The 25533-nt window shown below is 39.4% G+C and overlaps 2 protein-coding genes across 2 annotated transcripts in view; one reads left to right on the plus strand and one right to left on the minus strand.

Annotated features, from left to right (window-relative positions):
- The window catches only part of cep89 (centrosomal protein 89), a 59746-nt gene that overhangs the window by 24108 nt on the left and 10105 nt on the right, over positions 1–25533 (minus strand). Inside the window, exons 7-16 of the mRNA XM_078246060.1 lie at positions 24858–25097; positions 24032–24174; positions 23001–23051; positions 22605–22688; positions 21294–21397; positions 20094–20209; positions 18813–18993; positions 18312–18479; positions 16762–16903; positions 13740–13829 (exon numbers count right to left, since the gene is read on the minus strand). Coding sequence (XP_078102186.1) covers positions 13740–13829; positions 16762–16903; positions 18312–18479; positions 18813–18993; positions 20094–20209; positions 21294–21397; positions 22605–22688; positions 23001–23051; positions 24032–24174; positions 24858–25097 — 1319 coding nt within the window. The remainder of the gene's footprint in view (positions 1–13739; positions 13830–16761; positions 16904–18311; positions 18480–18812; positions 18994–20093; positions 20210–21293; positions 21398–22604; positions 22689–23000; positions 23052–24031; positions 24175–24857; positions 25098–25533) is intronic.
- On the plus strand, positions 3600–4437 carry LOC144521862 (E3 ubiquitin-protein ligase RNF182). The gene has a single exon (XM_078256501.1). The coding sequence runs from the start codon at positions 3649–3651 to the stop codon at positions 4435–4437; it is 789 nt and encodes a 262-aa protein (XP_078112627.1). The 5' UTR covers positions 3600–3648.

Consider the following 25533-nt stretch of genomic DNA (forward strand, 5'->3'; position numbering starts at 1 on the left):
ATAGTTAAATTAATAATTGTATTCATTTAGAGACTTTATTGTATTTTCATATTATGAAGATGTTGAAATTCTAAAACACCTTGTATCTCAAGATGACAGTGATCTTATCTGCCACAGTAATGGTTTGGGGCGGAGTACATGAGGTGGGGGCTCCTAAACCATTCCTATTTATGCTTAGTGTCTATGGATACAGGCGTATTGCTATTTGACCTTATTAATGATGACTGACAGTTTCTTGCCGTTTCTCCATGGAAACTGATCATTGGAGTTTTCTCGTTTCAGCCCTTAATTATGTAAATTTGCACTGAAGCTGTTGGCATCAGCTAGTACTGATACAGGGGTGAGTGTTAATAACTTGTACACACACTAGCCTAAACCTTTACCCCAGATCATAACTAGAATTTGTCTTTATGGGTGGTGGGTGAGGGCAACTCAGGAGTTATATGCTCATTTCTTAGGGGGAGGAAACTGCAATATCTGATCAATAATACTTTCCAAAATCAAAATTATTTTGTAAAATGTATCTTGTGTACATGACAATGAAGACCCTTTAAGTTTTTGCAAATATCTTCACACATATATTAAATCGGTTGGTATAGGCATGGGTGACAGCACTGAGTCATCTTGGAAAAATGAATAGCCAATGATGGTTTTTAAGTTTCATTTGTTTTCACTCAACAATCCAATCCATCCATCATCTTTGTTTTATTTTTCTTTAAACAATTTTGGAATAATGATTTTCAATTGCTGCTTTTGACATGAATACATTCAACAGACACAGATTAAAACTAACTAAAACACTCATTTGGTCAGAATAACCAAAAAAGGAGAGATTGGCTTTTAACAAAGAAATGCCATTGCTCTATCGTTCTTGTGGTGGAATTTCCAAAAACACCTTGTTGTGGTATGATGAGACTAAGGGAAAGCTTACATGACAACATCAGGTCATTCATAGGTCACAGGTCAGGGGATGAGAATTTTCCGCCAGTCTCTAATAACCAAACCTGTTCAAGTATAATTATGTTTCTCTCTCCACAGATTTAAGGAGTCTACGTAGATAGCTGCATGATAAGGGAATGTTTTGTTTCAGGACGGTCTCCTTTTGAAAGTCGGTGGGCCAGCCATACTTTGCATACATCCCAGAGAGAGTATCTGTGTTTTGGCGCCTGCAAAATCCTTGTTTACCAGGAAAGGTTCAGCTAAATGTAATGCCTCCAGCATGAGTTTAAATACACCTTGAGGACAGGAACTTCAGAGAGTTGGGACGGCAGGACATGATAACACATTTGTGGTTAAACTGTACTGCTAAATTGTCACCTCAATTGAGTGTTCATTAAGTGCTTCTGTTTAAGTCATCAAAATCTCGCGAATCTTCACTTATGTGAAATGAATTGTGCTGCTCCTGAGTTTTCCTTAACAGTTCTGTATCCTAACAGACCAAATAAAAAGCTAAAGAGGGCTTTATATCATCCAAGTAACAAGAAATAAATACAAAAATTAGAAGTAACAATTGAGGGGCTGGTTATTTTAATTAAAGTCCAGGTAATGCAAAAATAAAACGGAAAAATGTGTTATTAAAGGGATATTTCACTGCTGGAAAGCTGAATATATATTTAAATTGGTTCACTTATGTAGTATAAATGTGGGAAAAAAAATTGAAATTGATGCCTTCTAGGCCGACAAAAGCCAGGAAATGTGTTTTTGGCTCATGTGGATGAAAGACACCAAATCCCAGAATGCACTTGCTTCTCTGCTCTGAGTCCACTCCCAAGCCACGCCTATCGTAGACAGGCAGACAGACAGTGAGACAGTCAACTCAATTCAACTGTGTTTTATTGTCATTTCAACCATATACACGAAACGTTTCACCGTGGCTCAAGTGGTGTTACACAATTAAAATATATAAAAACGACATATAAAAATGACATACGAAACACATTATATGCTCCGTAAAGTTCAACTAAAACATACTAGCATTAGCGCTAAGTAGGCTGTAAACACACCCGTAAATTTGCATGGAATGTAGAATGGTCTCATCTAACAGTCACAAACTCCACCAGCAGTTAGCAGTTCGTTGAATACAAGCACCCCATTTCTGCAACAGTCCGTGTTAAAAAAGCCGACCTCCACTAGCTAGTCTTACCTGGTGACAGAGCAGCACAGTTGTTCAACCACGTTTCCACAACAACAAAAACACAGCAGTGTCTGATCTCGCGTTGGGAGTTTCGTTGAAGTTGGATGTAGTCCAGTTTGTTGTCCAAAGAGACACTTGCAAGCAGGATTGATGGGACAGGTGGCCGGCTAACGTTAGCTTTCCACCTAGCTCATACTCGTGCGTATGAGCTAGGGACATCCTCCGCGTTTCACCGCTGAGGATACCCCCCTTTCCGGTTAGCGGCATCGAGCAACACCGCAGGCTGATGTGCTGGTCTCCTTAGCACGCGAAGCCTGTCAAGTATTCTGGCTAGCGGCACCGCAGGCTGAGGTGCTGGTCTCCGTAGCAGGCGAAGCCTGGCACAGGTGGCTGGCTAGTGTTAGCTTTCCACTTAGCTCCAACTCGTCCCGCTTTCCGCACACCGCTGAGGATGTCCCCTTACCGGCTAGCAATGTATCCCGGTGGTACATGTGTGCGGTAGTTTGAACGCGCATAATTGTTGTTCTAAAATGTCTTTCGGGATGAATAAATCTGTTTCTGCTGAGAAGCTAAGCTAAGATTCAATCTCCGGAAAAAGCCGACAGTCCAACCCCCTATGGGCTATGTGGAAGTACTGGCTGTAGTCCATTGCCTCTGGAAAGATTTATACCGATGACATAAAACGATGATTTTTGCGTCATCGGTATACATTTTTACAGACCCACAATACAGAGATCTCCCCTCTCAGGGGGACATGAGGGAGGGAAGCACGGTCATTCAAAAATACTACCGGGTTTCTACGGATACAAAGCTTGATGCTAAATCGGTGAAGTATCCCTTTAACCACCCAGCCAAACTTGAATGATTTAAAAATTGGCAAGTATATAATCAGGTTTCAAAATCATGAAAAAGTAGTATTCTCTGCTCTGAGGCGCAGGGGGCATGTTCGCTATAGGTGCTGAGCCGAAGAACAAGCCACTGCACATCGACATACTATCGTTAGCGTTAGCACAAAGCACACACCCACAGCAGGGAGCAGTAACTGCTGGCTGGCCGAATAGAAGATCTGTGCTGAAAGACTTAGTGACAGCAATTTCTCTGGTGTTTATATGGTTGTGGCATTTAACAGTTGTTTATTCATCTATTTATTAGACTGAAAAAGCTAAAAGAGCTTGTGGAACGTAGAGAACTCGCTGCTCACACAAGGGGTAAACAAAACAACACTGATGCTATGCACTCTAATGTTAGTAGTTTTTATATAGTAGGGGAAGAGTTATGTTGAGGATGGTTCAAATACATCATCAAGCCATGATTTCACACTGCCCAAAAAATCCTGGACACAGAAATGGTAAAAAACTGTTTAAAGTTTCCAACTCCACAGTTTTCAGTCTTTTCACATGTTTTTAACAAGTATTTTCTAACATGTATTAGGTGTTTATAAAGAAATCACTGAAATGAAGAAAAATCTGTTTGTTTCATGGCATTTTCCACCATTCTAGTTGAAGTCGCATGTAATGCTTTTTCTCAATGTGTCTATATTTCTCTTACCTTCTCCAGACCATGACTTGAAGATGAGCGGTTCTCAGGCTGAGTTAGAGGAGAAGGACTGTCCTCCACCAGAGGAATTAGAGTGTAAAATCTGTTACCAACGCTACAATGCCCACAAACGCAAGCCTAAGATCCTGGACTGCCTGCACCGGGTCTGTGCCCGCTGCCTCATTAAGATCCTGGACATTGCTGACGGGGCAGGCTTCGTCTCCTGCCCCTTTTGCCGACACCAAACCGAGATCACAGAGTACGAGGTGTCAGCCCTCCCTGATGATACTATCATCATGTCCCACTTGGTAATGCGGGACAAATCCTGGAGCTCAGACCACAACAGGGAGGTGGTTTTGACTCCAACGGGTTTCTGCTCCTCCAGCCCATCTCACGATTCCTCCAACTGCCTGGTCATCACTATAATGGAAGTGCAGAGGGACTCGCAGCACTCCCCAAGCCGAAACGGCAGCTCTGACATCTATGCTGAGCAGAGCCTGGACTCAGTATCGATGGACTCCAATGGACAGGCTGATCAGGATGCTCTGTCCAAGTTTTGTAATCACGTCCCACGCATCCTGGTCTGGTTGCTGGGTTTCTTGTACTTTGGCTCACTGCCTCTAGGAATCTACTTGTTGGTGATCCAGAGAGTGACACTGGGTATTGTATGTGTTAGCTTGGTGCCATCAAGCCTGACAGTTTGCCTGGTCTATGGGTTCTGCCAGTGTCTGTGCCAGGGCATGTGTGACTGCTACTCCAGGGGCTGATAGGATGCTACATCAAAACTAGTGGTCCTAGGATGGGATAAAGTCAGCTGCAGTAAACAGGTTTTTGATGTGTTTTGTGAATAGATAGGGGGCCCAAAGGTAAAGATGATGCCACCTCCTACACAGTCTTTAAAAGCCTACCAGTGAACTATCTTCATGCAAATAATAGGCCAGTACAGAGACCTAAGACTGCCTTTAGTATTTGTCCGTGCTTTTGTTAGGCTGACTGCTGCAACTCAGAACCAGTTTGGCCAACAGGAACAGAGCCTCTGACAAGATGTGTTAGTTGGAGCAGCACCTATACATTTCTGTAATGTATGTATGTAACCTTTATTTGTTCTGTGCTGTGTGTGTGTGTGTGTGTGTGTGTGTGTGTGTGTGTGTGTGTGACCTAGTCTAACAGAACATTTGAAAGCAGACCTTTAACGTTTGACTTACATAACGACAGCACTGATAAGAGTCCTGGGCCCTCATTTATCAACACTGTGTACCAACATTCAATCTTTTTAAAGTGAAACGTGGGATTTACATTAACAGTCGGAGTACTTACTTGGTTTTCTCAGGATGTTCTTAAGTTAGTTAACAATTGCATTTAAGCATGACTGAATAATTGAGAGTTCCCAATAACAGAAAGGGAGGAAATCAATGTTGCAGGCGATTTTGGCCACCTGTTAAAATCAAAGGCACTTCTTAATTGATTGAGAGTACAAATACTGCAAATGTTTATTTTTTTCGTTTACTTTTATTTTAATGAGTGTTCTTCACATCTATAAGCCAGCATTTATGGTAGAACTAAATGTTGGCAAACATGTCTTCCCTCTGTTAAAGCTACAGGTAAATCAAAGTTGAATTTTTTATTTAATTTTTTGCAATTTGCACTTTTGCAATGCTGAAATCAGTTGGAAGCCGTTGGAAGCTAGTGGGGGGGATGTTGTCGTGGGACCGTGGTGCAGTTTGTTTATAGCCTAATGTTAGCTTTACACTTCTGGATTGCATTTACGCTTCTAAAATCATGAAAGTAGTGTCCATTTGTGAAGATTATCTTGCTGAACAAAACATGTTAGCATCATAAACCTTTGTTTGCAATAGAGCTTATTTTCTGCAATAACCCAAAATCCAATGAAAAAACTCTTGGCTTTTTGTTAAGGATACTTCTTCCCTGCATCACTCTATGACTACTGACAAACAAAGAAAACATACAGGCTACACTCTGAATGGACAAGTGCTTTCACTCGCTTACTGCTCCCGGATTTCAAACGGACCAACAGCTAATTTGGAAACTTACTCCTATATTACAAAAAAATTCACCTAAATGTAAAGGCAAACCGATCAGGCTCTGAGATGACGTTATCTTCTGCCTTAGCTCGGAGGACTAATTTGGCTTGTTTACTATATAACGTGAACGTCACAGTCACCCTGAACGTTCAACCTAGTTAAACAATCTAGCAGTTCAACAAAGCATTGCTTTCGGGTAAAGCCCTAATTGCTTATTGTATGTGCCACACTCATTCTCTCTCTCTCCATCTCTCTCAGTCTTCCTCTCTCAATGCCTCAAATACAGACACACACCATACAGAGTTGTGTTGAATGGATTTGGTGCATCTGAGGTATACACCAGACTCATATCTCAGGTTTTTTTGATACTCATTAATGTTATTAATACTCATTAATTAATTAATGTTAAGCAACACACTTTCCATTCAGTTTCTTGTTGAGTTGAACATAACAAGGCTGCTCTGTTGTATTTTGTGGTACTGGTTGTGAAAAGCTCATTGAACTCAAAAGCACAGTTTGTGGCTATGGGAGTCCTCTGTTACTTTCATGCTGTAAGTCACATGCACATTCTGCCATACTAAAGCCATGCAGATTTGTTGTTGTGTGGCATCTCAAGGTTGTGAGCATTATTTATATGACATTTTGTTTTTCATTTACATGTAAGACAAACACTTCCCTACTAGTACCATCCTGGCATATGAACTCCTGAAAGAAAAGTCACAATGAACTATGTGTGTATGTTTATGTATATGTGTTGTTTTAACAATTGTAATTGTTTTTATGTAACAAAAACTTTGTTTGGGAGTACAGCACATGTATGTAGAGAAAAATATTTTTGTTCAAGTCTGCTGAAGATTTAGGCTTCTTCTATGGGTTGTATGTGACCAAAACATCAAAAGTTTGTCTTTTAAAACATCTTGAATGAATGAATGACTTTATTGGTCGTAAGCAAAGGGTAGGGTCAGAAGCCTAAGCTTATATAAGGCCCCCCCCTTCTCACATTTATCAAGAGTATCAAACAAATTGGCAATGAAAAAATTTACAAGAAAGATAAAAAATAAATTACACAAAAACTTGAACTGCAGTCCTACCCAGCACTACTTAAAGGAAAGCTTTAGACCATAAATTGAGAGTTTAATTACATAAGTGGAACTTTCTGTTCATAAGCATGGTGGTTAAGAATTTTTAGGTTTTATCAATTCACATTACTTTTGGGAGAGGTTGAAACTATTACGCACGTTTGTCAATTACCAATTGTAAATTTCTTTTACTCACAAGCATTATATTTCATCTCCATTTCATCATCTTCTAGGAGTCCATTTAGAACCTTTTCTGTACAATGTTGACAACTGAGGGCCCTGGGCTGATAACTTTGAGTGTATTTAATGATAAACTACAGGTAATTATATTTCTCATCAAAATGGATACTGTATGTACCATTTTGAAAAGAATATTAATTTTATGCTTAACCCTTCCTCTACAGTGTAAGTCCTATTCATTCTCTGATGTTATATTCGATATATTCTTTTCTTACCTTTCCATTGTAAACTTCTTTCTACTGCTGTTTCTGTACCCACACCCTCTATGTTTTCTGTTTCTGTCTATGATTAACTGACTGCAGCTCTCAGCTTAGTGCCACACCACAGATTACAGAAGCTACTAGACAATGAAATAAATGGAGAATTATTTTCTATATGTTGCTTGTGTTCTTATTTTTTTGTATGCTGCCTACTCATTTAGTCCACTGTTTAAATGTCAACAATCAACATCGCTGTCATCTCAGGTTAATCTGACATAGTCTGTCTCATCAAGCTCAACAACACAGGATGCTGTTGTTATACCTCAAACCAATACAATCACAAAGGTGAGGGCTTATTTGTAATTTTACAGAAAAAAACAGAGAGGCATTTTAATTGTCAATCCACTGGATTTCTAAAGTCTCTTAACCCAATTTTTAACAAGATTCTCCAAACCTACACAAGATTGATGCGATGGCAGTCTGGCTGCACAAGATTACTTTTAGGTGTCACTAAAATAGTGATAGCTTGGAAGAGAGAGACAACAAAAGAAAAAAATTAATGATAGTGACAGTGGATAGACAGGAAAGGTGGGAGAGAGATGGGGGATGACACGCAGCAAAGGGTTGCAGGTTGGATTTGGACCCAGGCCGCTGCTAAGGACTCAGCCTACATGGGGCGCACGCTCTTACTGGGTAGAGGTCGCCCCAGCATGATAGTATTTCTAACTTGACAAAGATCTATTAGCCTCTCATTTTTTATAGTACTATGATGGATAAAGCAGTATAAAGCAGAATAAAGCAATAAAGTGCTGAGACTGGTTTATACAGTACTGTACAACCGGCCAGAGACAGACAAAATAAAAAAGACATGAGAGATGACAGACAACAGCAGCAGGTCACACACTAGAAAGATTTCATTTTCTGCCTGAGTTGGCAGAGCTGTAGGACAGAGAGCTTGTCAGCGGATCATTTACCCTGCTGGTTGTACTGTTTGACATCTACAGGACCCTGCTTTCATCTTTCTGAGTTGAGTGGAAGGTTACATTAAAAGAAAACTCTCCTCCCCTAGATCTGAAAAGAGAATTACCACATTGGTCCAAATATAAGACAACCCTGAATATGAGAAAACTCATACTCAAGTTAACCCACTAAGCTTACTGTGCGGACTATTTCCCCTTTTAAAAATGGTACACAATGTGTAGTTTGTCAAGGACAAGTTGTGATGATAAAGAATACTTGAGAATTTAACTCACTTCCTGGTTTCAGCTTTCAAATAGGATCCAATGAGGTGAGTAGAAGAACAATTCATTTCTTCAACCCAAACACTTAAAGCACTAAAGATGGAAGGTTAAGGGTCAGAGGTCACAGCATCCACTGTTATATGAAGGTTCTGGGAAAAGAAATTCTAACTAGCAGATGAGCATTTTGAATGGGAAGAAAAGTCATCTTATATTGACGTCAAGCAACATGGGTCACGCAATCCTGTGACACGGCTATATTTATACATGCATTCACTAAAATATTTAAAATTCAGGTATTTTAAGGAGATAGAGGAGCAGGAATTTTAATTACCCATGAATAATGTAGTTGCAATCTGCTTTCTCTTTATAGCACACACTTCAAGGGTATACTTTGCCAATATTCAACCAACTTTGTATCATAATAATGTTGGTAGTATCTGTAAATTAACTATGGTAAACTTCCCTCCATCTTACTAGTGCCCAGATCCTCCTCACAGGCCAGCAGAAAAACCTCTAAGTGACGTGTTTGACACAAAACATGTCACTTGGAGGTTTGCTTCTGGCCCTAGGGCCTGTTCCTCTACTTCTGCATACGGACACATAAAGCAGATCGAGACAGCCGCCCTTCTTTCTCTTAAACTCAATCTGTAAAACTAGGCAGTGCTGATCAAATATAAACGAAGATTTGGTTACTGCATTGCCTATTTCTCATTCAAATGTTTTCAGAAACATATTTAAGTGCACTGTTTGGCTGAAATATGATAGTTTGTTAATAGGAAGTGGGCGCCATATTGCAAAAACGGAGGCTGAAAAACTCAGATGAAACTGTAAAACCTCGGCAGTGCTAATCTAATGCAAACCAAGATTCTGTTACTGTCGATATGGACAAGTTTGACGTGCTCGCATTACGTCACCCACCAGCGGGAGGGATTATTGGTCCGGTGCGATGCAGTGCATTCTGGTAGTTGGTAGTAATTCTGGTAGGTTTTCCACCTTTTTAGCGAAAGGGAATATAACAGATTCTTTTCTCTGTTTTCTCTAGCCATGTAGCACCACTTTCTTTAACACACAATCCTTATCTTTTCAATTCATAAGGTGGCAACATGCATTGCAATCACTATGGGTTGATACTAGTCAAATGAGAGCTACAGTTGGTAAAGAGTTTTTATTGGTCACTTAAATTTACATTACAATCTCAGAATCAATCACCTCATACAAGTTGACAGTTCATTTGAGGTCATCAAATGGGGAGGAGATGGGGGTGAGGGGAGGTAATGCGCTTGTGGGACGATTCTGTATCTGGCATTTGAGAGTCAGATCCAAACCAAAATCTTTTGGGCTAAATTCTATACATGGGATTACTGGTGGAATTTTAGACCTGGGGTAGATTTTATATATTTACACTTACTGTACAGTTTTGGAAAGAGAGATCATTTTACCATTCTCACTCACACAACTGACTTGTTTTGTGTAGTATAATTTCAATGTTCAACAACTGAACCATTGAAAAAAGAAGATCAAAAAATGATGATTTAAAATAAATCATGGGGCAGGTTAAAGAAGGGAAGTTCTGTAGTGCAGTGTAAACAGAGTCTGTACGTGTTTAAGTACGAGAATGTAAACATGATATAAGAACAAATATCTGGTTTTATCCTCTCAAATGTGGGGATTTGTTGTTTTTTTTGTGTTTTTTGATTGTGAATTTTTTTTGGGACTTTTGGTTGAACAAAATTAATCTTATATCTCATGGTGGACATTTTTCCATTTCTTTTGCATGTTATATTAAACCACTACAACACCTTAAAAGGACAAGTATAAAGTGTTATTCTTGGTTAATATGTAGTTAAGCTGGCAGGGAATGAGGGAGTAGTCTAATGAAGTATAAAAGGAGGGAATAAAGGGAATAACGTCCTTCCACACATCTAACATTAATAGCTCTTCTCTTTCAATGGTCTGATCACCACCAATAGAACTCACATTCACACACACAAACGCATAGCTCTTTCTGTCTGGGCTGTTGCTATAGAGACGCAAATAAAATTGAGAACCACTGAGATGTTTTTTTTTCCTGATGTGGCTTTGATGACAAAAGCTGCTGACAGCTGGAACAGAGAGCACTGGCCCTAGAGCAAGGCACTAATACTGCTAAACTAATGTCATGTTCATGTTTGGCATAACAAGGGAAGAAAGGCTGTACCAATCAGTACTGCAGGACAACTGTCAACCACAGCAGTAAGATTTAAACCAAAGTGGCATTGCAGGTAGATGTAGAAAAGGTTACCATGGTGATTTGCTAGAATAGTATCCATATTGTTTCTATAGAAAGGAATGGAATACATGCTGGTTTTGCCACAGAATGGATGAGGAGAAGAAGATGCTCCATCTTCCTGTCCAGTCATTATCCTACTTGTGTCTATTACAGCCATCTACACTTTTATGTTTAAAAGCATACATCAGAAGTGAGTAGTATGAATTAATAAATTATGAGGTGATTTTAAACAGACAGACAAGTGTCTACTATGTAGATTTATATACTATGTAATAATAATGTTGCCTTTAAACTAGGGCTGTCAGCATTAACAAGCATAACGCGGTCATTTTTTTTTAGTCGCATTAATTGCATGCCGCCATTTATTAATTTAGTTATTGTGCCTAACAGGCTACTATTTTGACCCTTTGCCGCACTTTGCCATACTTCCTCGTAACAACACATCCTGCTGCTGCAGGCTGCAGGCATGATGGAGAAAGACAACAGCAACGAAATTCTGAGTGGAGCTTTTTATTTTCCAAAACTCCCGGACGGGTCGAAAGCCATATGCACGTTGTGTAAAGCCGAATTAAAATATCACCGAAGCACGTCAAGCTTGAGCTACCACCTACGAGCTAAGCATAGTAGTACAGTTAACGTGACTCAGGTTGATGCTAGCGGGCTCAGGCAAAGCACTATTTTGGAGATTGCTACTCGCGACCTGTGGATGAAACCAAATCCAAAAGAATTACTGCCGCTCTTGCAAAATGGGTGGCAACTAACTGCAGACCTGTCAGCATCGTAGAGGACTCGGGTCTTACAGACTACGGTTGGCATGTTCTGACCCATCTTATACATTTCCGTATAATGCCAAATGGCGTGTTATCTGTATGTATTTTGAGCTATCCACGTGTATGTCTACGCTGTAGACATACACACCATGGCGTCGCCACGTGCCGTGTTATCACGAGAACGTGCCGTGCTATCGCGAGAACGTCACACGTGTGTTAAAAAAGTATGAGGTTTAGGGAAAGAACACTGGAAAAGGCTTTAGTAACACAAAAAAACGACAAAACGACGGTGACCAACGTCCCTGCAGCTTAGGAAAACAATAAACGGTTGGGTTTAGGAAAAGAACATTAGGGAAGGCTTTATTATAATAAAAAAGAAGAAAAAACACTGGGAAAGAACACTGGAAAAGGCTTTAGTAACACAAAAAACGACAAAAAAACGACGGTGACCAACGTCACACGCTTAGGAAAACAATAAACGGTTGGGTTTAGGAAAAGAACATTGGGGAAGGCTTTATTATAATAAAAAAAAAGAAGAAAAAAAAAAACGGTTGTTAACGCCACACGCAGGATGCAATCCTGGCTCTCCTGGGTGAAAGTCCTGTGTTTTACCCATCTGCCGACCTCCGTCCTTTCATACTACTCGCTACGGTGATAATTCACATGTAATGTAAGTCAATGGAGACCAAATGGCATTGATAAACACGCTAAAAAACGATTATGCGTCTTCATAACACGCAAAAATGGCATACGAATTGGCGTGTCATACAAACGCCACATAGTGAGATCAGTCTGCATATACAGTAGTCCATACATGGACAGCTTAAAGTGCCCATATTATGCTCATTTTCAGGTTCATAATTGTATTTTAAGGTTGTACCAGAATAGGTTTACATGGTTTAATTTTCAAAAAACACCATATTTTTGTTGTACTGGACAGCTCTCTCTCACTGCTGCAGATCCAATTTTTCACCTGGTCTCTGTTTTAGCTACAGAGTGAGACCTCTTTTCTTCTTCTGCACTATCTTTGAGTGCACTCGCACATGCTCAGTAGCTCAGATGTAGATCATGTCAGCTAGCTAGCTCCATAGACAGTAAAAGTTGTTTCTCCAACTTCGGTCAGTTACAAGGCAGGATTAGCTGGGAGACTTCTTCTAAATGAGGGCGCACATGTAAATAGTTCTTTTGTAGATTATGGTGAACTTGTGTGTGTTGTAGCTAGTGCTTTGCTATTGAGAACGAGGTAGCATGCTAGCGTTAGCATTAGCATGCTAACGCTACGAGCTAACGGTTGCGGCTAGCCAGCTCGTTTCGGCTTGTGACGTCACAAGCCGTGCCGATTTTGAACAGCTCACCCGGAGACTGAAGGCAGGACACATTCAGAAACCGTATCTCACTCAGAACAGCATGGATGGATTTTTTCAAAGTTTGTATGCGTGTGGAAGCACCAGAGACACAAAAGAACACCCCAAATCCCAGAAAAAGTGTTTTTTTCATAATATGGGCACTTTAAAATAATAGTATTTAGGTACATTTCCAGCTGAGAATAAGGTGGTAACCAATGGACAGTGGATTGCAAATACACTATAGCCCCCAGTGGTATCAGTTAGTAACAGAAAGTAATTAAGCAGCAGAAATACAGTAGATGTAATCAAACAACATTGCCACAGATATAAGCAAGTAAGCACCATAACTACAGTACAAGCAGTAGCAGTGTCACAGGGATACTCCGAGACAAATGGACCAAAGTCAAAGAGACCAGCACACACAGCAACAGTTATCATTGCTGATGTTTTCTTTACATTTAACATGCTGACTGTGTGTGCTGTTGATTCTACACTAAGTTAAAGATGGGAAATGAAGTGGAGACTCAACGAGCGAGAGATGACAACTGAGAAACATAATTGTGTACATACATTTATGCTTTCTGAGTGGTGGAGACCGGTAGTAGGATTATCATCAAGTGCAGTGGCGTGGGCTGATCAATAGGAAATAAATTGGGGGGTTATCTTGGGCAAAATGCTGTGTTTTAGTGTGGACCATTGAGGCACCAGCTGAGCCAAAGTTGTAGCCTCACAAGCTACTGTGGTATCAGGGGTTAAAATCAGATTAACCTGCCTGCCATTCAGCATGGTAGTTTCAGGGCATAAACTCTCCCCATCTTTGATCAGAATACACAGATGGAGTTGACTGTAGTGCGAAAGTGATGTTTGAATAAAGAACCTTACTTTGACTGCTTCCTGTAGTTTTCCGAATTGAACTGTGCCATTTAGAATCCTGCTGACGAATCCCTGCTTTTCCTGCTGAAGAACTGAAGCCTGGGGAGGTAGAGAGGGAAGACGGGGGGTTACTGATCTAAGAGAGGAACACAGACGGTGGGGTAGAACACACAATTGGAAGAAGGAAGTGAGGGATTATGGGAGAAATGGATATAGGAAAAGAAGGAAAGACTGTTTAACTGTTGCCAATGTACAGTAGTCCTGTGTGAGGCACAAACACTGACAGCCTTTTTTTAGTATAATAAAACTAATTCCGGTTCAGTGTGGCAGGTGTACCCTGGTTTCATTTGTGCTGTGGAATTTTTCTGTGTTTGTTGCTGTTGTTGTGTTTGTCATGGTCCTTGATGTGATTTGATACCTGCTGCAGATCACATTTCCTTTGGGATAATAAAGTTGAAAGTTGAAGTTGAAGTAATCAAAGGTCTAGAACTTAGGTGTGCAGAGAAATGAGAAAGAAAAGGGTAAGAAATGGATACTTAAACTACTAAAAAACAGCATTAGTCGCTCATTATTAGATTAGATTCAACTTTATTGTCATTGTATCAAATTAATAATCAAATCAAAACAATAGTGAATACCCGTCAGCCAAAAAAACAGCTATCAGCTATTTCAGTATAATGAAGGTGTTGTACAGCTTAGTGATTGCACATTGCAATTGCAGCCAAACACACACATTCTCCTCATTTAGGCTGACATGGATCGTCTGTACCTACTTAGGTAGGTACAAATCCACACAGGTATGTTAAAAAAAACGCAGTGATCAAGAAGGGAAAACAAGGAGAACATATTTTTCACACACACACACACACACACACACACACACACACACACAAAGTGTGATGATACCTCTTCCAGACAAAACTGTTCTTAGCTAGTTAGCTTGAGATCTGCTACCTCTTACATGGTGTGAGTTTGACCTTCTACACATGATGGGCTCTTGCTTATGCTCTAAAAAGCAAGCTATGGCAAAGTCCCGGAATCTATTAACATTTACCAGAAAAAAACGTTTCTGTTCCTCTGCCAAACACTCAGCCAACTGAGCCAAGTACATATTATTTTTGTTTCAGATTAGTTCTATATTTTTTTGACATGCTATATTTTAGGGCTCGGACCATATATTCATCTACCAACATTGAAGAGCACCTCCTCTACCAGAAGTTCTCTGCCTAAATAGTGATAGTATATGCACCTAAAAGAGTAAATGATGTTAGAATTATCATTAAAAATGACTAATCCAGTCATGGTCCATGGCTTCGAAAGAACAAAAGGTGCTATTAATGGTATGCAAGGAGTCTTCTGTTAATCATCACAATGCTCCAGCAAGAAAAATACATCTTTGAAAGTCAGTTTTCTATGGTTTCATGCTTGTGTATTTTCCTTGCTGAAAATAGATCAAATCACTAGAAATGTACAAGCAACAGAATCTAAAATAGTTATTGTGTGTGATCTCCTTTGTTCCCATCATTCCTTTCTCTCTTAACTGTAGACTATCAGTATAAGTAAAAACCTAACTGATTATAAGCTTTGACAAAATTGAAGCCTTGGTCAAATAAAAAAAACATTCTGTTGTCTGTGACCTTGTTTTTTTTGTTTGCAGCTTTAAGCAGCTCCTCCATTTCCCCTGTGCATTGCATTATAAGCTAATTTAGTTAACTGACATCTTTGAGTATATATAATGTCATTTTTATCCCTAGTGTGAATGCACTGCCTTCTCAAAAGCTGGTTAGAATTATAGTATGGGACAAAGAGTAGGAACTCTGAATTTTGGATACATAGCCTTTCCACACCTCCACTAGTCAGATCAGATTTACAAACCCCCAGGCACATTCTACAAGTAATGGAGAGTAGAGTATAGACATCGTCCAGTGCTGGGTTTATCACAGAGTTTACACATTTAGAAAAGAAATGTCATGCTGGCTAATTCCAAAACATTGATTCCACGTGTAGTTCAATTTAATTGCATTTAATAATTAAATTCGATTGAATTCAATAATTCATTAGGAGTTATTATTAAAAGCATGTTATCCAGCCATACATCTTTCTTCTAACCAGTTATCCTGGATGAATGGGTGGAATAACTGAATGGTTGATGTCTCACTGACATGCTGAGGTAAATGCAGCCAAATGCATACTGTAAATGTCTTATCAATGAGTGCAATTGCTAGCCTGCAGTGACTTTGCAGTTCTTGGAATGTCCACTTTAAATTCATGTAAAATGAACAAAAAGCCTCAAATCCCCATCATCTGTTTGTTTGTTGTAGTGAAACATATATTTCATTTGTCCTTTTTCTTTACCAATGCTTTTAGTTTGCGGTTATCTTTTTTTATTTTTACTGAACTTAGTTACTCACTTAACTCACTTTATGTCTGCTGTCCTTGAGATATCTGTAGGCTATAAGGATGAACTCATTTTTATTGTTACAAACAACAGCCTTTCTTGTTTCTAAACCTGCTCTATTTACACCTGCTCTTGACATGTGGAGAACTTCCACGCAAACCTGAATAAGACCTTTTTCATGGCATGACATTTTGACTTAGCAGTTCATAGCAGGAAAACACAGGTATACAGAGTATAATTTACTCAAGGACGGCAAGTACGACACTGGTCATGTACTGCTTGCCTTTTAATTTTGAGTTGAACTGCTCTTGTTTAGTTTATTTTTTTAATGTATATTCTTATTTTATATACTTTTACTTTTCTCTACTTATCTGTACTTATTTCTGTCTATGTGCTGTTGCAAAACCTGAATGAAATGAAATTGATCAATAAGGGCTCATTTTATCTTACAAAACAAAAAAGATTAGATTTTAGATCTATTTAATATATTATATTGGGTTTTCCTGCAGGGATAAAAGTGTCAGGGATATTACATGTACCTGTATGTACATACTTAGTCCCACTAGTTGTCAGTAGCAGTACTGCTACTATATGTGTACCATGTGTGATATACAAAATCAGTATTAGTAGTACCATCTGTATTAGTTGGTCTCTCTCCTGGGAAATGTGCTCCGCCAAGGAAATGACAGCTCCCATGTAATGCCGAGTCTTTTCCTCTTTCAGCAGACACTCTTCCTTCTGTCTCTTCAATACACTCATCCTCCTCTCAGCCTTCCTGGATGATGGAGAGACAGGAGAGAAGAAGGGAATAGGTAAAACAAATGGGAAAAACAATGAGACAGAAAGGAAGAGGAGGATGGCAAAATCAGGCAAATAGGACAAATAAAGTGGAGAAGGGATCAGATTTAGAAAAAGAAAAATGTATCAGGTAGGTTAAGGGAAAAGAACAAAGCACATAATATGGTTGAAAACAGGCAATACAAGAGAGACAGTAACTGGATGATATCTTGAGAAACTGCCATCTTGATGCAAGCAGGGTGAAAACGTTGGTTAATCAAACACCTTCTGACAATCTTCACACTTCAGAATGAGAAAGTCCACAATGATCTCAGCTCAGGTCTCCAGGGAGCAGAGGAAGGCTCCAGAGACCAGAACAGATTTTAGAACAGCTGTATATCTTGACCAAAATAAATGTGCACTGTAGGAAAATTACCTGATCTGAACTATGGTAAGATATGTAACGCTATTGAAAAGCCACTCTGCAACTTCAGCTTATGCTTGTATAGTGTGTTAAATAACCCTCTCGCATTACAACTTTCATGATAATTTTGATTGTACTTTTTGGGTGGAGTTAGCATCATTTTTAAACATGGGCTAAAACTCTGAAGAGGGGAGATGCTCCCCATCTTTAAAAAAAGGTGGTTCTGAGCATGGCCTTTCCTGCAACCAGGGAAGACGCTGCCAACTCAAATCTCACTTCAGGAATAACTGGGTATTCTAGTGGCAGAAGACTGAGGGAGATGCCAATCAAACACAGTTTGTACATGCACGCACACTCCTGAGAAAAGACCCCTTGTCTAGCAAAATAATTGAAAACGTGGTTTGAGGGAGGATAGGACAAAATACAGTGTCAAATACTTCTGGTAAGTACCACATTAGACAGATAATCTGTAAAAAATAAATAAATAAAGAAACATGTTTCCCTGCCTCCCCCTAGTGCTCCTAATGGCATCTGCAAGTCTCCATGGTGCCTGAAGATTAACAACCAATCAGAGCTGAGGAACCTCTGTCACATTTCTCATTTTACAGTTAAACAGTACACTAAAATATATTTCTGAAAACAACGGAGTAGAGAAATCGGCAATGTAGTAACAGAATCTTGATTCACATTCGATCAGCGCTGCCTAGTTTGACCGCAGTTCCCGAGCAGTCATTGACACTGCGTTAGAGACTTCGCGGCTCTGATTGGTTGTTTTCCATGTGCCATTAGAAGCACCAGGAGGAGGCAGAGGAACATTATTGTTTTCATAGATTATCTGATTCATGTAGTACTGTCAGGATATAGTGAGTTTGAGCAAACAACAAGTTATTTTTTATGAACATTGCCAACTGTAGCCCAACTAGCATGTCATAGGTTACATGTGTAGGACGATACCAGACAAAGAAAGCAGTATATTTAGTACCTGTTGGCTTGTTTGGCGAGCTCCTGCTCAGCCTCCATTCTCCTTATATCAGCAGTCAGGTTGGCTTTTTCCAGAGCCAGACTCCTATTCTCCTCTTGCAGGCTGGACAATCTGTGAAGCAACTCATCCATCTCACTCTTATTCCTACTCTCCTGCTGTTCCAGTTGCCTGAGAGCCAAGGGCAGATTATACAGCACATTATGACAAAACATGTAGTACTTGGTGAACAGTCTTTAACAAAGTGCGTCACATCAGTATAAAATGTACAAACCTACAGAAATGTCTGTTTTAATAATCCTACTAACTTGAATCCTTACACTACTTTCCTAACATACAGCAAGCGAGAATGTGCCTCAAATATAAACAATTCTGTGTTCAGTTCTTCTTCTTCTTTTTATTCTTACTTCACACAAGAAGGGTGTCCCACTTCAGGAGCAGAACTGTTTTGATTCATCTTTTAGAGAAATTAATATTTGATCACATAAAACATTGTGGCAATACCGTCTGAGTTTCCCAGAAACATTGCAGTGTTCGTCCCAGGTGATGGCATCCTTCAGGCGGGCCTGTAGGACTTGTAAGTCCATCCCATTTTTCTGCACCTCCGTCCTGCTCTCTTCCAGGTCCTCCAGCAAACGCTGCTTTTCTGCCTCTAATAACATCAGTTGCTTAGACAGCTTAGAAACTATAAAGATAGGGAAGAGAGGTGAAATGGAATAAAATAAAAGTCAGAATGAAAGGATGCAGGGCCACAGTGAAAGACAATTATGCTTAACGTTTCAAGTTTCCTTTTAGTTTGGATTTGAAGATTTCCTCTTGTACATATGGTTTAAAAAATCCTTTAATTTGTACACATAGGCAAGCAGCACTCCATATATTTGGCATTTTCCTGACTGTGAAATTGATTTTGCTCGTCTGTGTGGTATTTTGGCACCCAGCACATGGTGCCCAGGTGGGAGCGGAGGCACAAAGAGGTGGGAGATCCATTCAAATGAGGCAGTGCAGAGCAAGTTGTTGATATTTTGGTGGAAAATTGTGCAGTAATAACACATTAAAGCCTAAAACAATTACAATTACATTTTTTAATTAAACACTCCACAACCAGTAGATGCTTTTAAATCTGCATGAAAAAATTAATGTTTAATGTGGACAAATGCAGGAATGTCTGAAAATCACTCTGGATTTATCAATAAATTATTATAAGTGATTCGTACAGTATCTGTTGTCCACAGCTGCTTTAGACTATGAAAAGCTTCTCCTTCAGTACAGTAAATCCCTGCAGTGCATCCATCTGACATAACACAAGGCTGCTACAGTATACCCACACACACCTCTACACACCTCATCAAATTACACATCAAATTGGTCCGTTATAACTCCATATTGTGCTCGTTTATGTGGGACACGTCGGATTACATCAATCCTTTGCTTTACAGCCTCCTTTTCAACTTTAAAAAAAACAAAATCAGCGGGGGGTTTTGTCTTTAAAATGCATATTAAAGCAAATGCTGCTTTGTGAAATTTAGGTTATGAAGTAACCATTTAAAACATGAAATACTAAATAAAGATTTGTGAAATTGGATTGACGCAATCATATAAATCTTTTCACCAAAGAATTTTGTATTATTTGCTTGTGTCTTCATTATTCTAATGAATTATTTAAAAAAAAAAAACACATTTGTGGTGCTATTTGTTCACATTGTGCCACTCTGCACCTTCCAACAGGTGCGCTCGGAGACGCACACACAGCTGCCCAAGATGTTCCGCTTTGCGTTTTGGTTGTACCTTCAGAATAGTGTCTGCTGTGGCTGGCCTTGACCTTAACATGCTGAGCCTCGAGCTGATCAATCAGGACCTGGTTCTCCTGCAAAACCAGAAGGGCCTGTTGTTGTAGTTGATGACTGGAGAGAGAGAGAGAGAGAGAGAGAGAGAGAGAGAGAGAGAGAGAGAGAGAGAGACAGAGACAGAGAGAGAGAGAGAGAGAGAGAGAGACACAGAGAGAGAGAGAGAGAGAATCTATGTCAGTTGGTACTAAGGCTAACTGCCCCCTCTCAGGCATACTCTGACCAGCCTCACAACAACACTGCTCATTAAACAGCAATCAGAGTAAAGCAAATGATAAGTAAATGTAAAAAAAACCTGTCTGGAACATTGGGAAGACGAAACTAAAAGCCAAAGTAGATTAGAATGTAATCCTGCACTAAAATAGATTATGAATTAGCAGAATATCTCTCTACTGTCAGAGGTGGAAAGCAGAGACAGATCCTAACCAGGTAAAGTGGACACACACTGGTAGTTGAAACAGGAAGACACAAAAAAATCAAAACAAAAGAGAATATGTGGTCACTGTTCGAAGGGTGAGGTTGACACAGAGATGCACACTCTCGTACAATGTAAAACATTCAATGAAACAAGGAACTTTTATTTTAACAAGTTCAACTCTGTGATCTCAGATTTAAAAGCGCTGAATGACCTCTCAAAAGTAAAAATACACACACACACAGTATATATATTTAATATAAATCAATCTTAATATTGTGTTAATGTTTATATTACCATTTGTCAGAATATTTGGACAAATTGTATTTTGATGCTTTGGCATTGTTAATGATACTTTCATGACACCTGCCAAATGCATTTAATGTAAACGTACGTACACTTGTCGGAGCTAAGTCCAATGAGTACATACTGCAAATGTGTAGGTGTCAGCAACATTACAAGCTAGAGTGATGATGAATAACAGAGTAGTGATGGGGAAGATATAAGAGCACAGAAGAAGATGTAAAGCTTTAACTGCTTTTATTTCATTATTTCACAAAATATAACCTTATATATTAGTAAACGGCCCAGAGACAGGCAAGCAGCAGTGTTGAAGAGAATAAAGGTAGAGGTATTTAATTTTTCACTTCATCAGAGGAATGAATGATGACGGCCAAGCAAGTGCTGAACCAATACACACGCACATTATTGTATATTTCTTCTTACCAGTTCTTCTGGCTGATGCCTCCGACCTTTGCGATTTCATCATGGAGTCTCTCATTTTCTTTGATCACCTCCTCTACATGAACACGCAACCTCTTCACCTCTTCCTGTGGCAAGCAGACAAAGAGTAGGGCTGTGCAAAAAAATCGATTCACATTCGAATCGCGATTCAAGTTCTACGGATTCAAAATCGATTCATAGAATTCCAAAAATCTATTCATATTTTTTTTTATTGTATGTCTACTGCAATCACATGAGAAAAGTAACTACATTTACATACTGTGAATGTTTTTTTTTTGTTTGTTTTTTTAAATCAAGAATCGATTTTGAATCAAATCTCGAGCCTGAAAATCGATATTGAATCGTGACATTTTCTGAATCGTGCACCCCTAACAAAGACACATAAGGACCTCTGATTTCAAGGACAGGTAAACAAAAACAAAAAAGAAATATATACTACTACCTAATAATACTAATACTAATACTACCACCCCTCAGTCCAAGACAAAATCACCAAAAAGTAATCAACATTATTTTGGTCAATATTGAAATCACAATTATTCAAACACGATTACTCCTAGACTTTTGGGAAGATGTTAAAAAGTTAAAAAAAACAATGAAACATCCCTTAGTACATTTCCCGGGTGAACTTTTTTTCCCATTCAGAACACAAGACAAAATAAGAGTTTACTTGCAAAAGCTTATGTGCAAAATAATTGTTTTTCTCGATTACTCTGTTTTTGTGATCTAGAAGCCAGAATCGTAATCACGCTTAAAAATGTGATTGTGGGTTAGGCAGCTATCTCTGGGCTTAACTCTAGTACCATGAAGTGGGCTTACTTTTTAACAGGGGAGGTAGATCACCTTGGTAACCTAAGAGCATCTAACAAACAGAGTTTATGGCACTAAATACATAACGACGATTAGAGCTACATTTTAATTGCACAGAGTTGATGCTTCTACACTTATTCCATTCACTGCAACTAAGAATAACATGAGACAACTTTGTGATGAGAACTGAAAATAAAAACTATAACATATGTTGTCTTTTACTGGAAAAAAATAATCTGTACACTCTAAATTGGCTTCTGTTTTAAATGTAACATTTCGGTCAGATAAACCTGTGTTGCAGGTTTTGATCCCAGGTATTGCATACATCCAAGGCAGCACATTAACCATTTGCTGCTTACGTCTTCCATAACATGTAACATTCTCCTGATTGATCAGATGACTGTGTGTGTGACTTTCTTATTATTATCCCCTCAATCAGAAGAAAGTCACACACATGCATACAGTCCCTCACAATCCCTTTACCTCAGTGGTTTGCAGAAGTGCATCTTTCTCGTTCATCCTGTCTTCATAGGCCAGCAACAAAGGAGATAAATACTTCATATCAAGCTACAAAAAAGGACAAATAGAAATGATCCAAATTAGCTACAACATCAAACCCATTCATCTATCCTTCTCTTGATCTATCCAGATAGTAAACAACCTGGCATTCTGATTTGGTCATTTGAGAGAAAAAGCACACTCTTACTTCTGCAACATTTTAGTGGCCCTGGTTCTGAGCTTCCAATCCATCAGACCAGTTATGTGTCAGCAGACTGAGCATATATGATTTCCCATCTACAATCAATCTACATTAATCTGCTAGACTACTGCTCTGCCATATTAAAGTAATGTATTGTACAGCTATATGTAGATACTGACCAGCCAGGGAGGAGGAGACCCCGTCTTTGGTAAGCCATTGATTCTGGAGCTCTGAATGAGACATAGTAAGAAAGAGAAAGAAAGTAAAGTAAGTCTCATACCATTATAGCCATGGTAATACGCTTTAAATGTTGCCCTTCACACAAAGAAAAAATATAAAAATATGTTGATTTGCTGCTTCTTGCGTACAGGTGCTTGAGGAATTTCAAAGGGAAGCTAGTCCAGCATTTTCTATAGCAAAGAACATTACAGTTTTATAAAAACAGAACAAATTGGCAATTAAAAGTAAATGACTATGTTTATGTGATTTATGGAAGCACACAAAGTTCAATTATAGCTTGGCTAATCAAATCAATTCAAACTTATCTTATCTCTTATTACTTTATCATTCTAATATAAAACGACTCCCTAATCTTTGTTTCTTTATCTCTTCCTTCCACCAGCCACACTTATGAGGGCGAGCAGAGATGTAATGAGAACAGGAGATATCTTGGTGAGAAGACACAGCATGAGGTAGCCATGATTAAGACCATAGGCCAGCTTTCTCCTGCAGTGTAAAACACACAACAAACCAGAATGGACAGACGGCCACAGACAAGAACCAGTAACTCCTTTAGTTCAACAAATCAGATAGTAGACAAATATAAACCTTATTTTCGCTCAGCAGGGTTCTGGATCAAAGGCAGATTTATATCTTAAAGGCTTGCCGTGGAAATAAGGTTGTGTACTGGTAATATATTCTGTATACAAGCTGATTAAATTAGACTGAAGGGAGAGAATTGCAGTACAGAATAAAAAAAACTGGTGCAGTGCCCGTTCAAAACGGGCCTGTTTGATTAACTGGGGGCTACAGTTACAGAAGCTCTCATTCATAAATTGTCAATTCGTGAGTTTGTTTGAGATTCACGTGTTTCCACAAAAATGCTAATAATATTCTGTAACAAAAACACAGTCAAACCTTGCAAATTCGCAAAAAAAAAAAATGAGGTGCTACTCAAAAAGCATAGATGTTATCTTGTAACTAGTCATACCTCCTGTTTGGACAATGGTCTGAAGTGGGTTTGGTAGCGGCTCAGCTCTACATTCAGACGGTGTACTGTCAATTTGAGGGCATCATTTTCATCCACTAGCTCCTGAGCATGTTGCCTCAAATTCAGTAGCTCTGCCTGGCTGCCTGTAAGCACAGCAGATCAGGTTATAAATATTTTGTAAACAAGACGTGTCAAAGTCAAGGGCTAAGTGGCCGAACAATATACAATGCAATTGCCATATTTATGATCATAGTTTCAAAAGGAAAGAACAGGCAAGATGGCTTTGGTCTTTCTTCAACATAGCTTTGACTCCCCATGTGGTCTGCTGGCTGACCCTGAACCTCAACAGAATTTAACCCTTGAGGTATAATAAGGAGAACATAATTAATGCTTCACCAGCAGAGAATAACAGTAGTACTTTTCCATGCTGCTTCTTTCTGCCCACCAGGAGGTCAGGTCTTGGTGGTCCCTAACCACCAAGACAACCCGCTACCTATTCAAACTGCCAATTTTCAATCCTTCTTTAAACTCTTTTAGATTTTTTTTCATTTCGGGTTTCTTTTTCATTACTCCCCCACCCTCTGCTTCTCATCATGCTGAAAAAGTTAATGCGGAGTTCAAGGATCAGCGCCATACCTACTCACAGCACCATTTCTCTCATTTCAACCCTACACATGCATCTGTCTGTTGTGACTCACTGCTTCATTCCCTCTCCCATCATTCCTTTTCCAGTTACTCCTTATTTCTCTCAGATCATTCTCTTTCTCCCCCCCTAATTTTTCTCTTTCTGTCCCTCTGTACATCTCTAATGGCTCCTCCACTCTACCTGCAGACGACCTCAGGTTTGAGGAGGCTTGGCTGTGACTGATCTCCTGTTCCAGCCGTTGCAGTCTCTCCTCCAGTAACTTTTGTTCATCTACCATCCTTGTGTTCTTCTCTGGCAGGGCCCACGCTACGTCCCTCTGTGCCTCACTGCATGCCCTGCTGGGCTCTGGAGACAGCTGGGTGGGGTGTTTGGGGTTTTTGGCTTGGCTGGGTTGGTCGGTGGTTAGGATGGATAGTGCGGCTATAATAGAAAAGGTAAACATAAATATTCTAAATTAAAATTGAATTCTCAATACTTATGGGAATATGCACATATCTAATATGGCCATTACATCAACAAAGAAATTTGTGTGTGAAGCAGAACATTTCTTGAACTGTTATATATTAACTAAGTAATTTGACAGTCACTTGGGCAATATCTTGGAATAAACTATTGGCGCTTTTCCATTACATGGTACCTGCCTCGACTCTACTCGACTTTTTTGGTTTTCCATTACAAAAAAAAGTCCCTGGTACCTGCCAACAGGTACTTTTTTTTAGTACCACCTCAGTCGAGGTTCCAAGCGAGCTGAGCCGATACCAAAAGGTGACATGAAAGCGACAGAGGGGGTGCCCTGAACAAACCCGCCACGCTGAGGCGGTTCTAAAATCTGCAACGGAAAATGGACGCACAGTGA

This window comes from Sander vitreus, chromosome 1, assembly GCF_031162955.1.
Source record: "Sander vitreus isolate 19-12246 chromosome 1, sanVit1, whole genome shotgun sequence".
Lineage (NCBI taxonomy): Eukaryota > Metazoa > Chordata > Actinopteri > Perciformes > Percidae > Sander > Sander vitreus.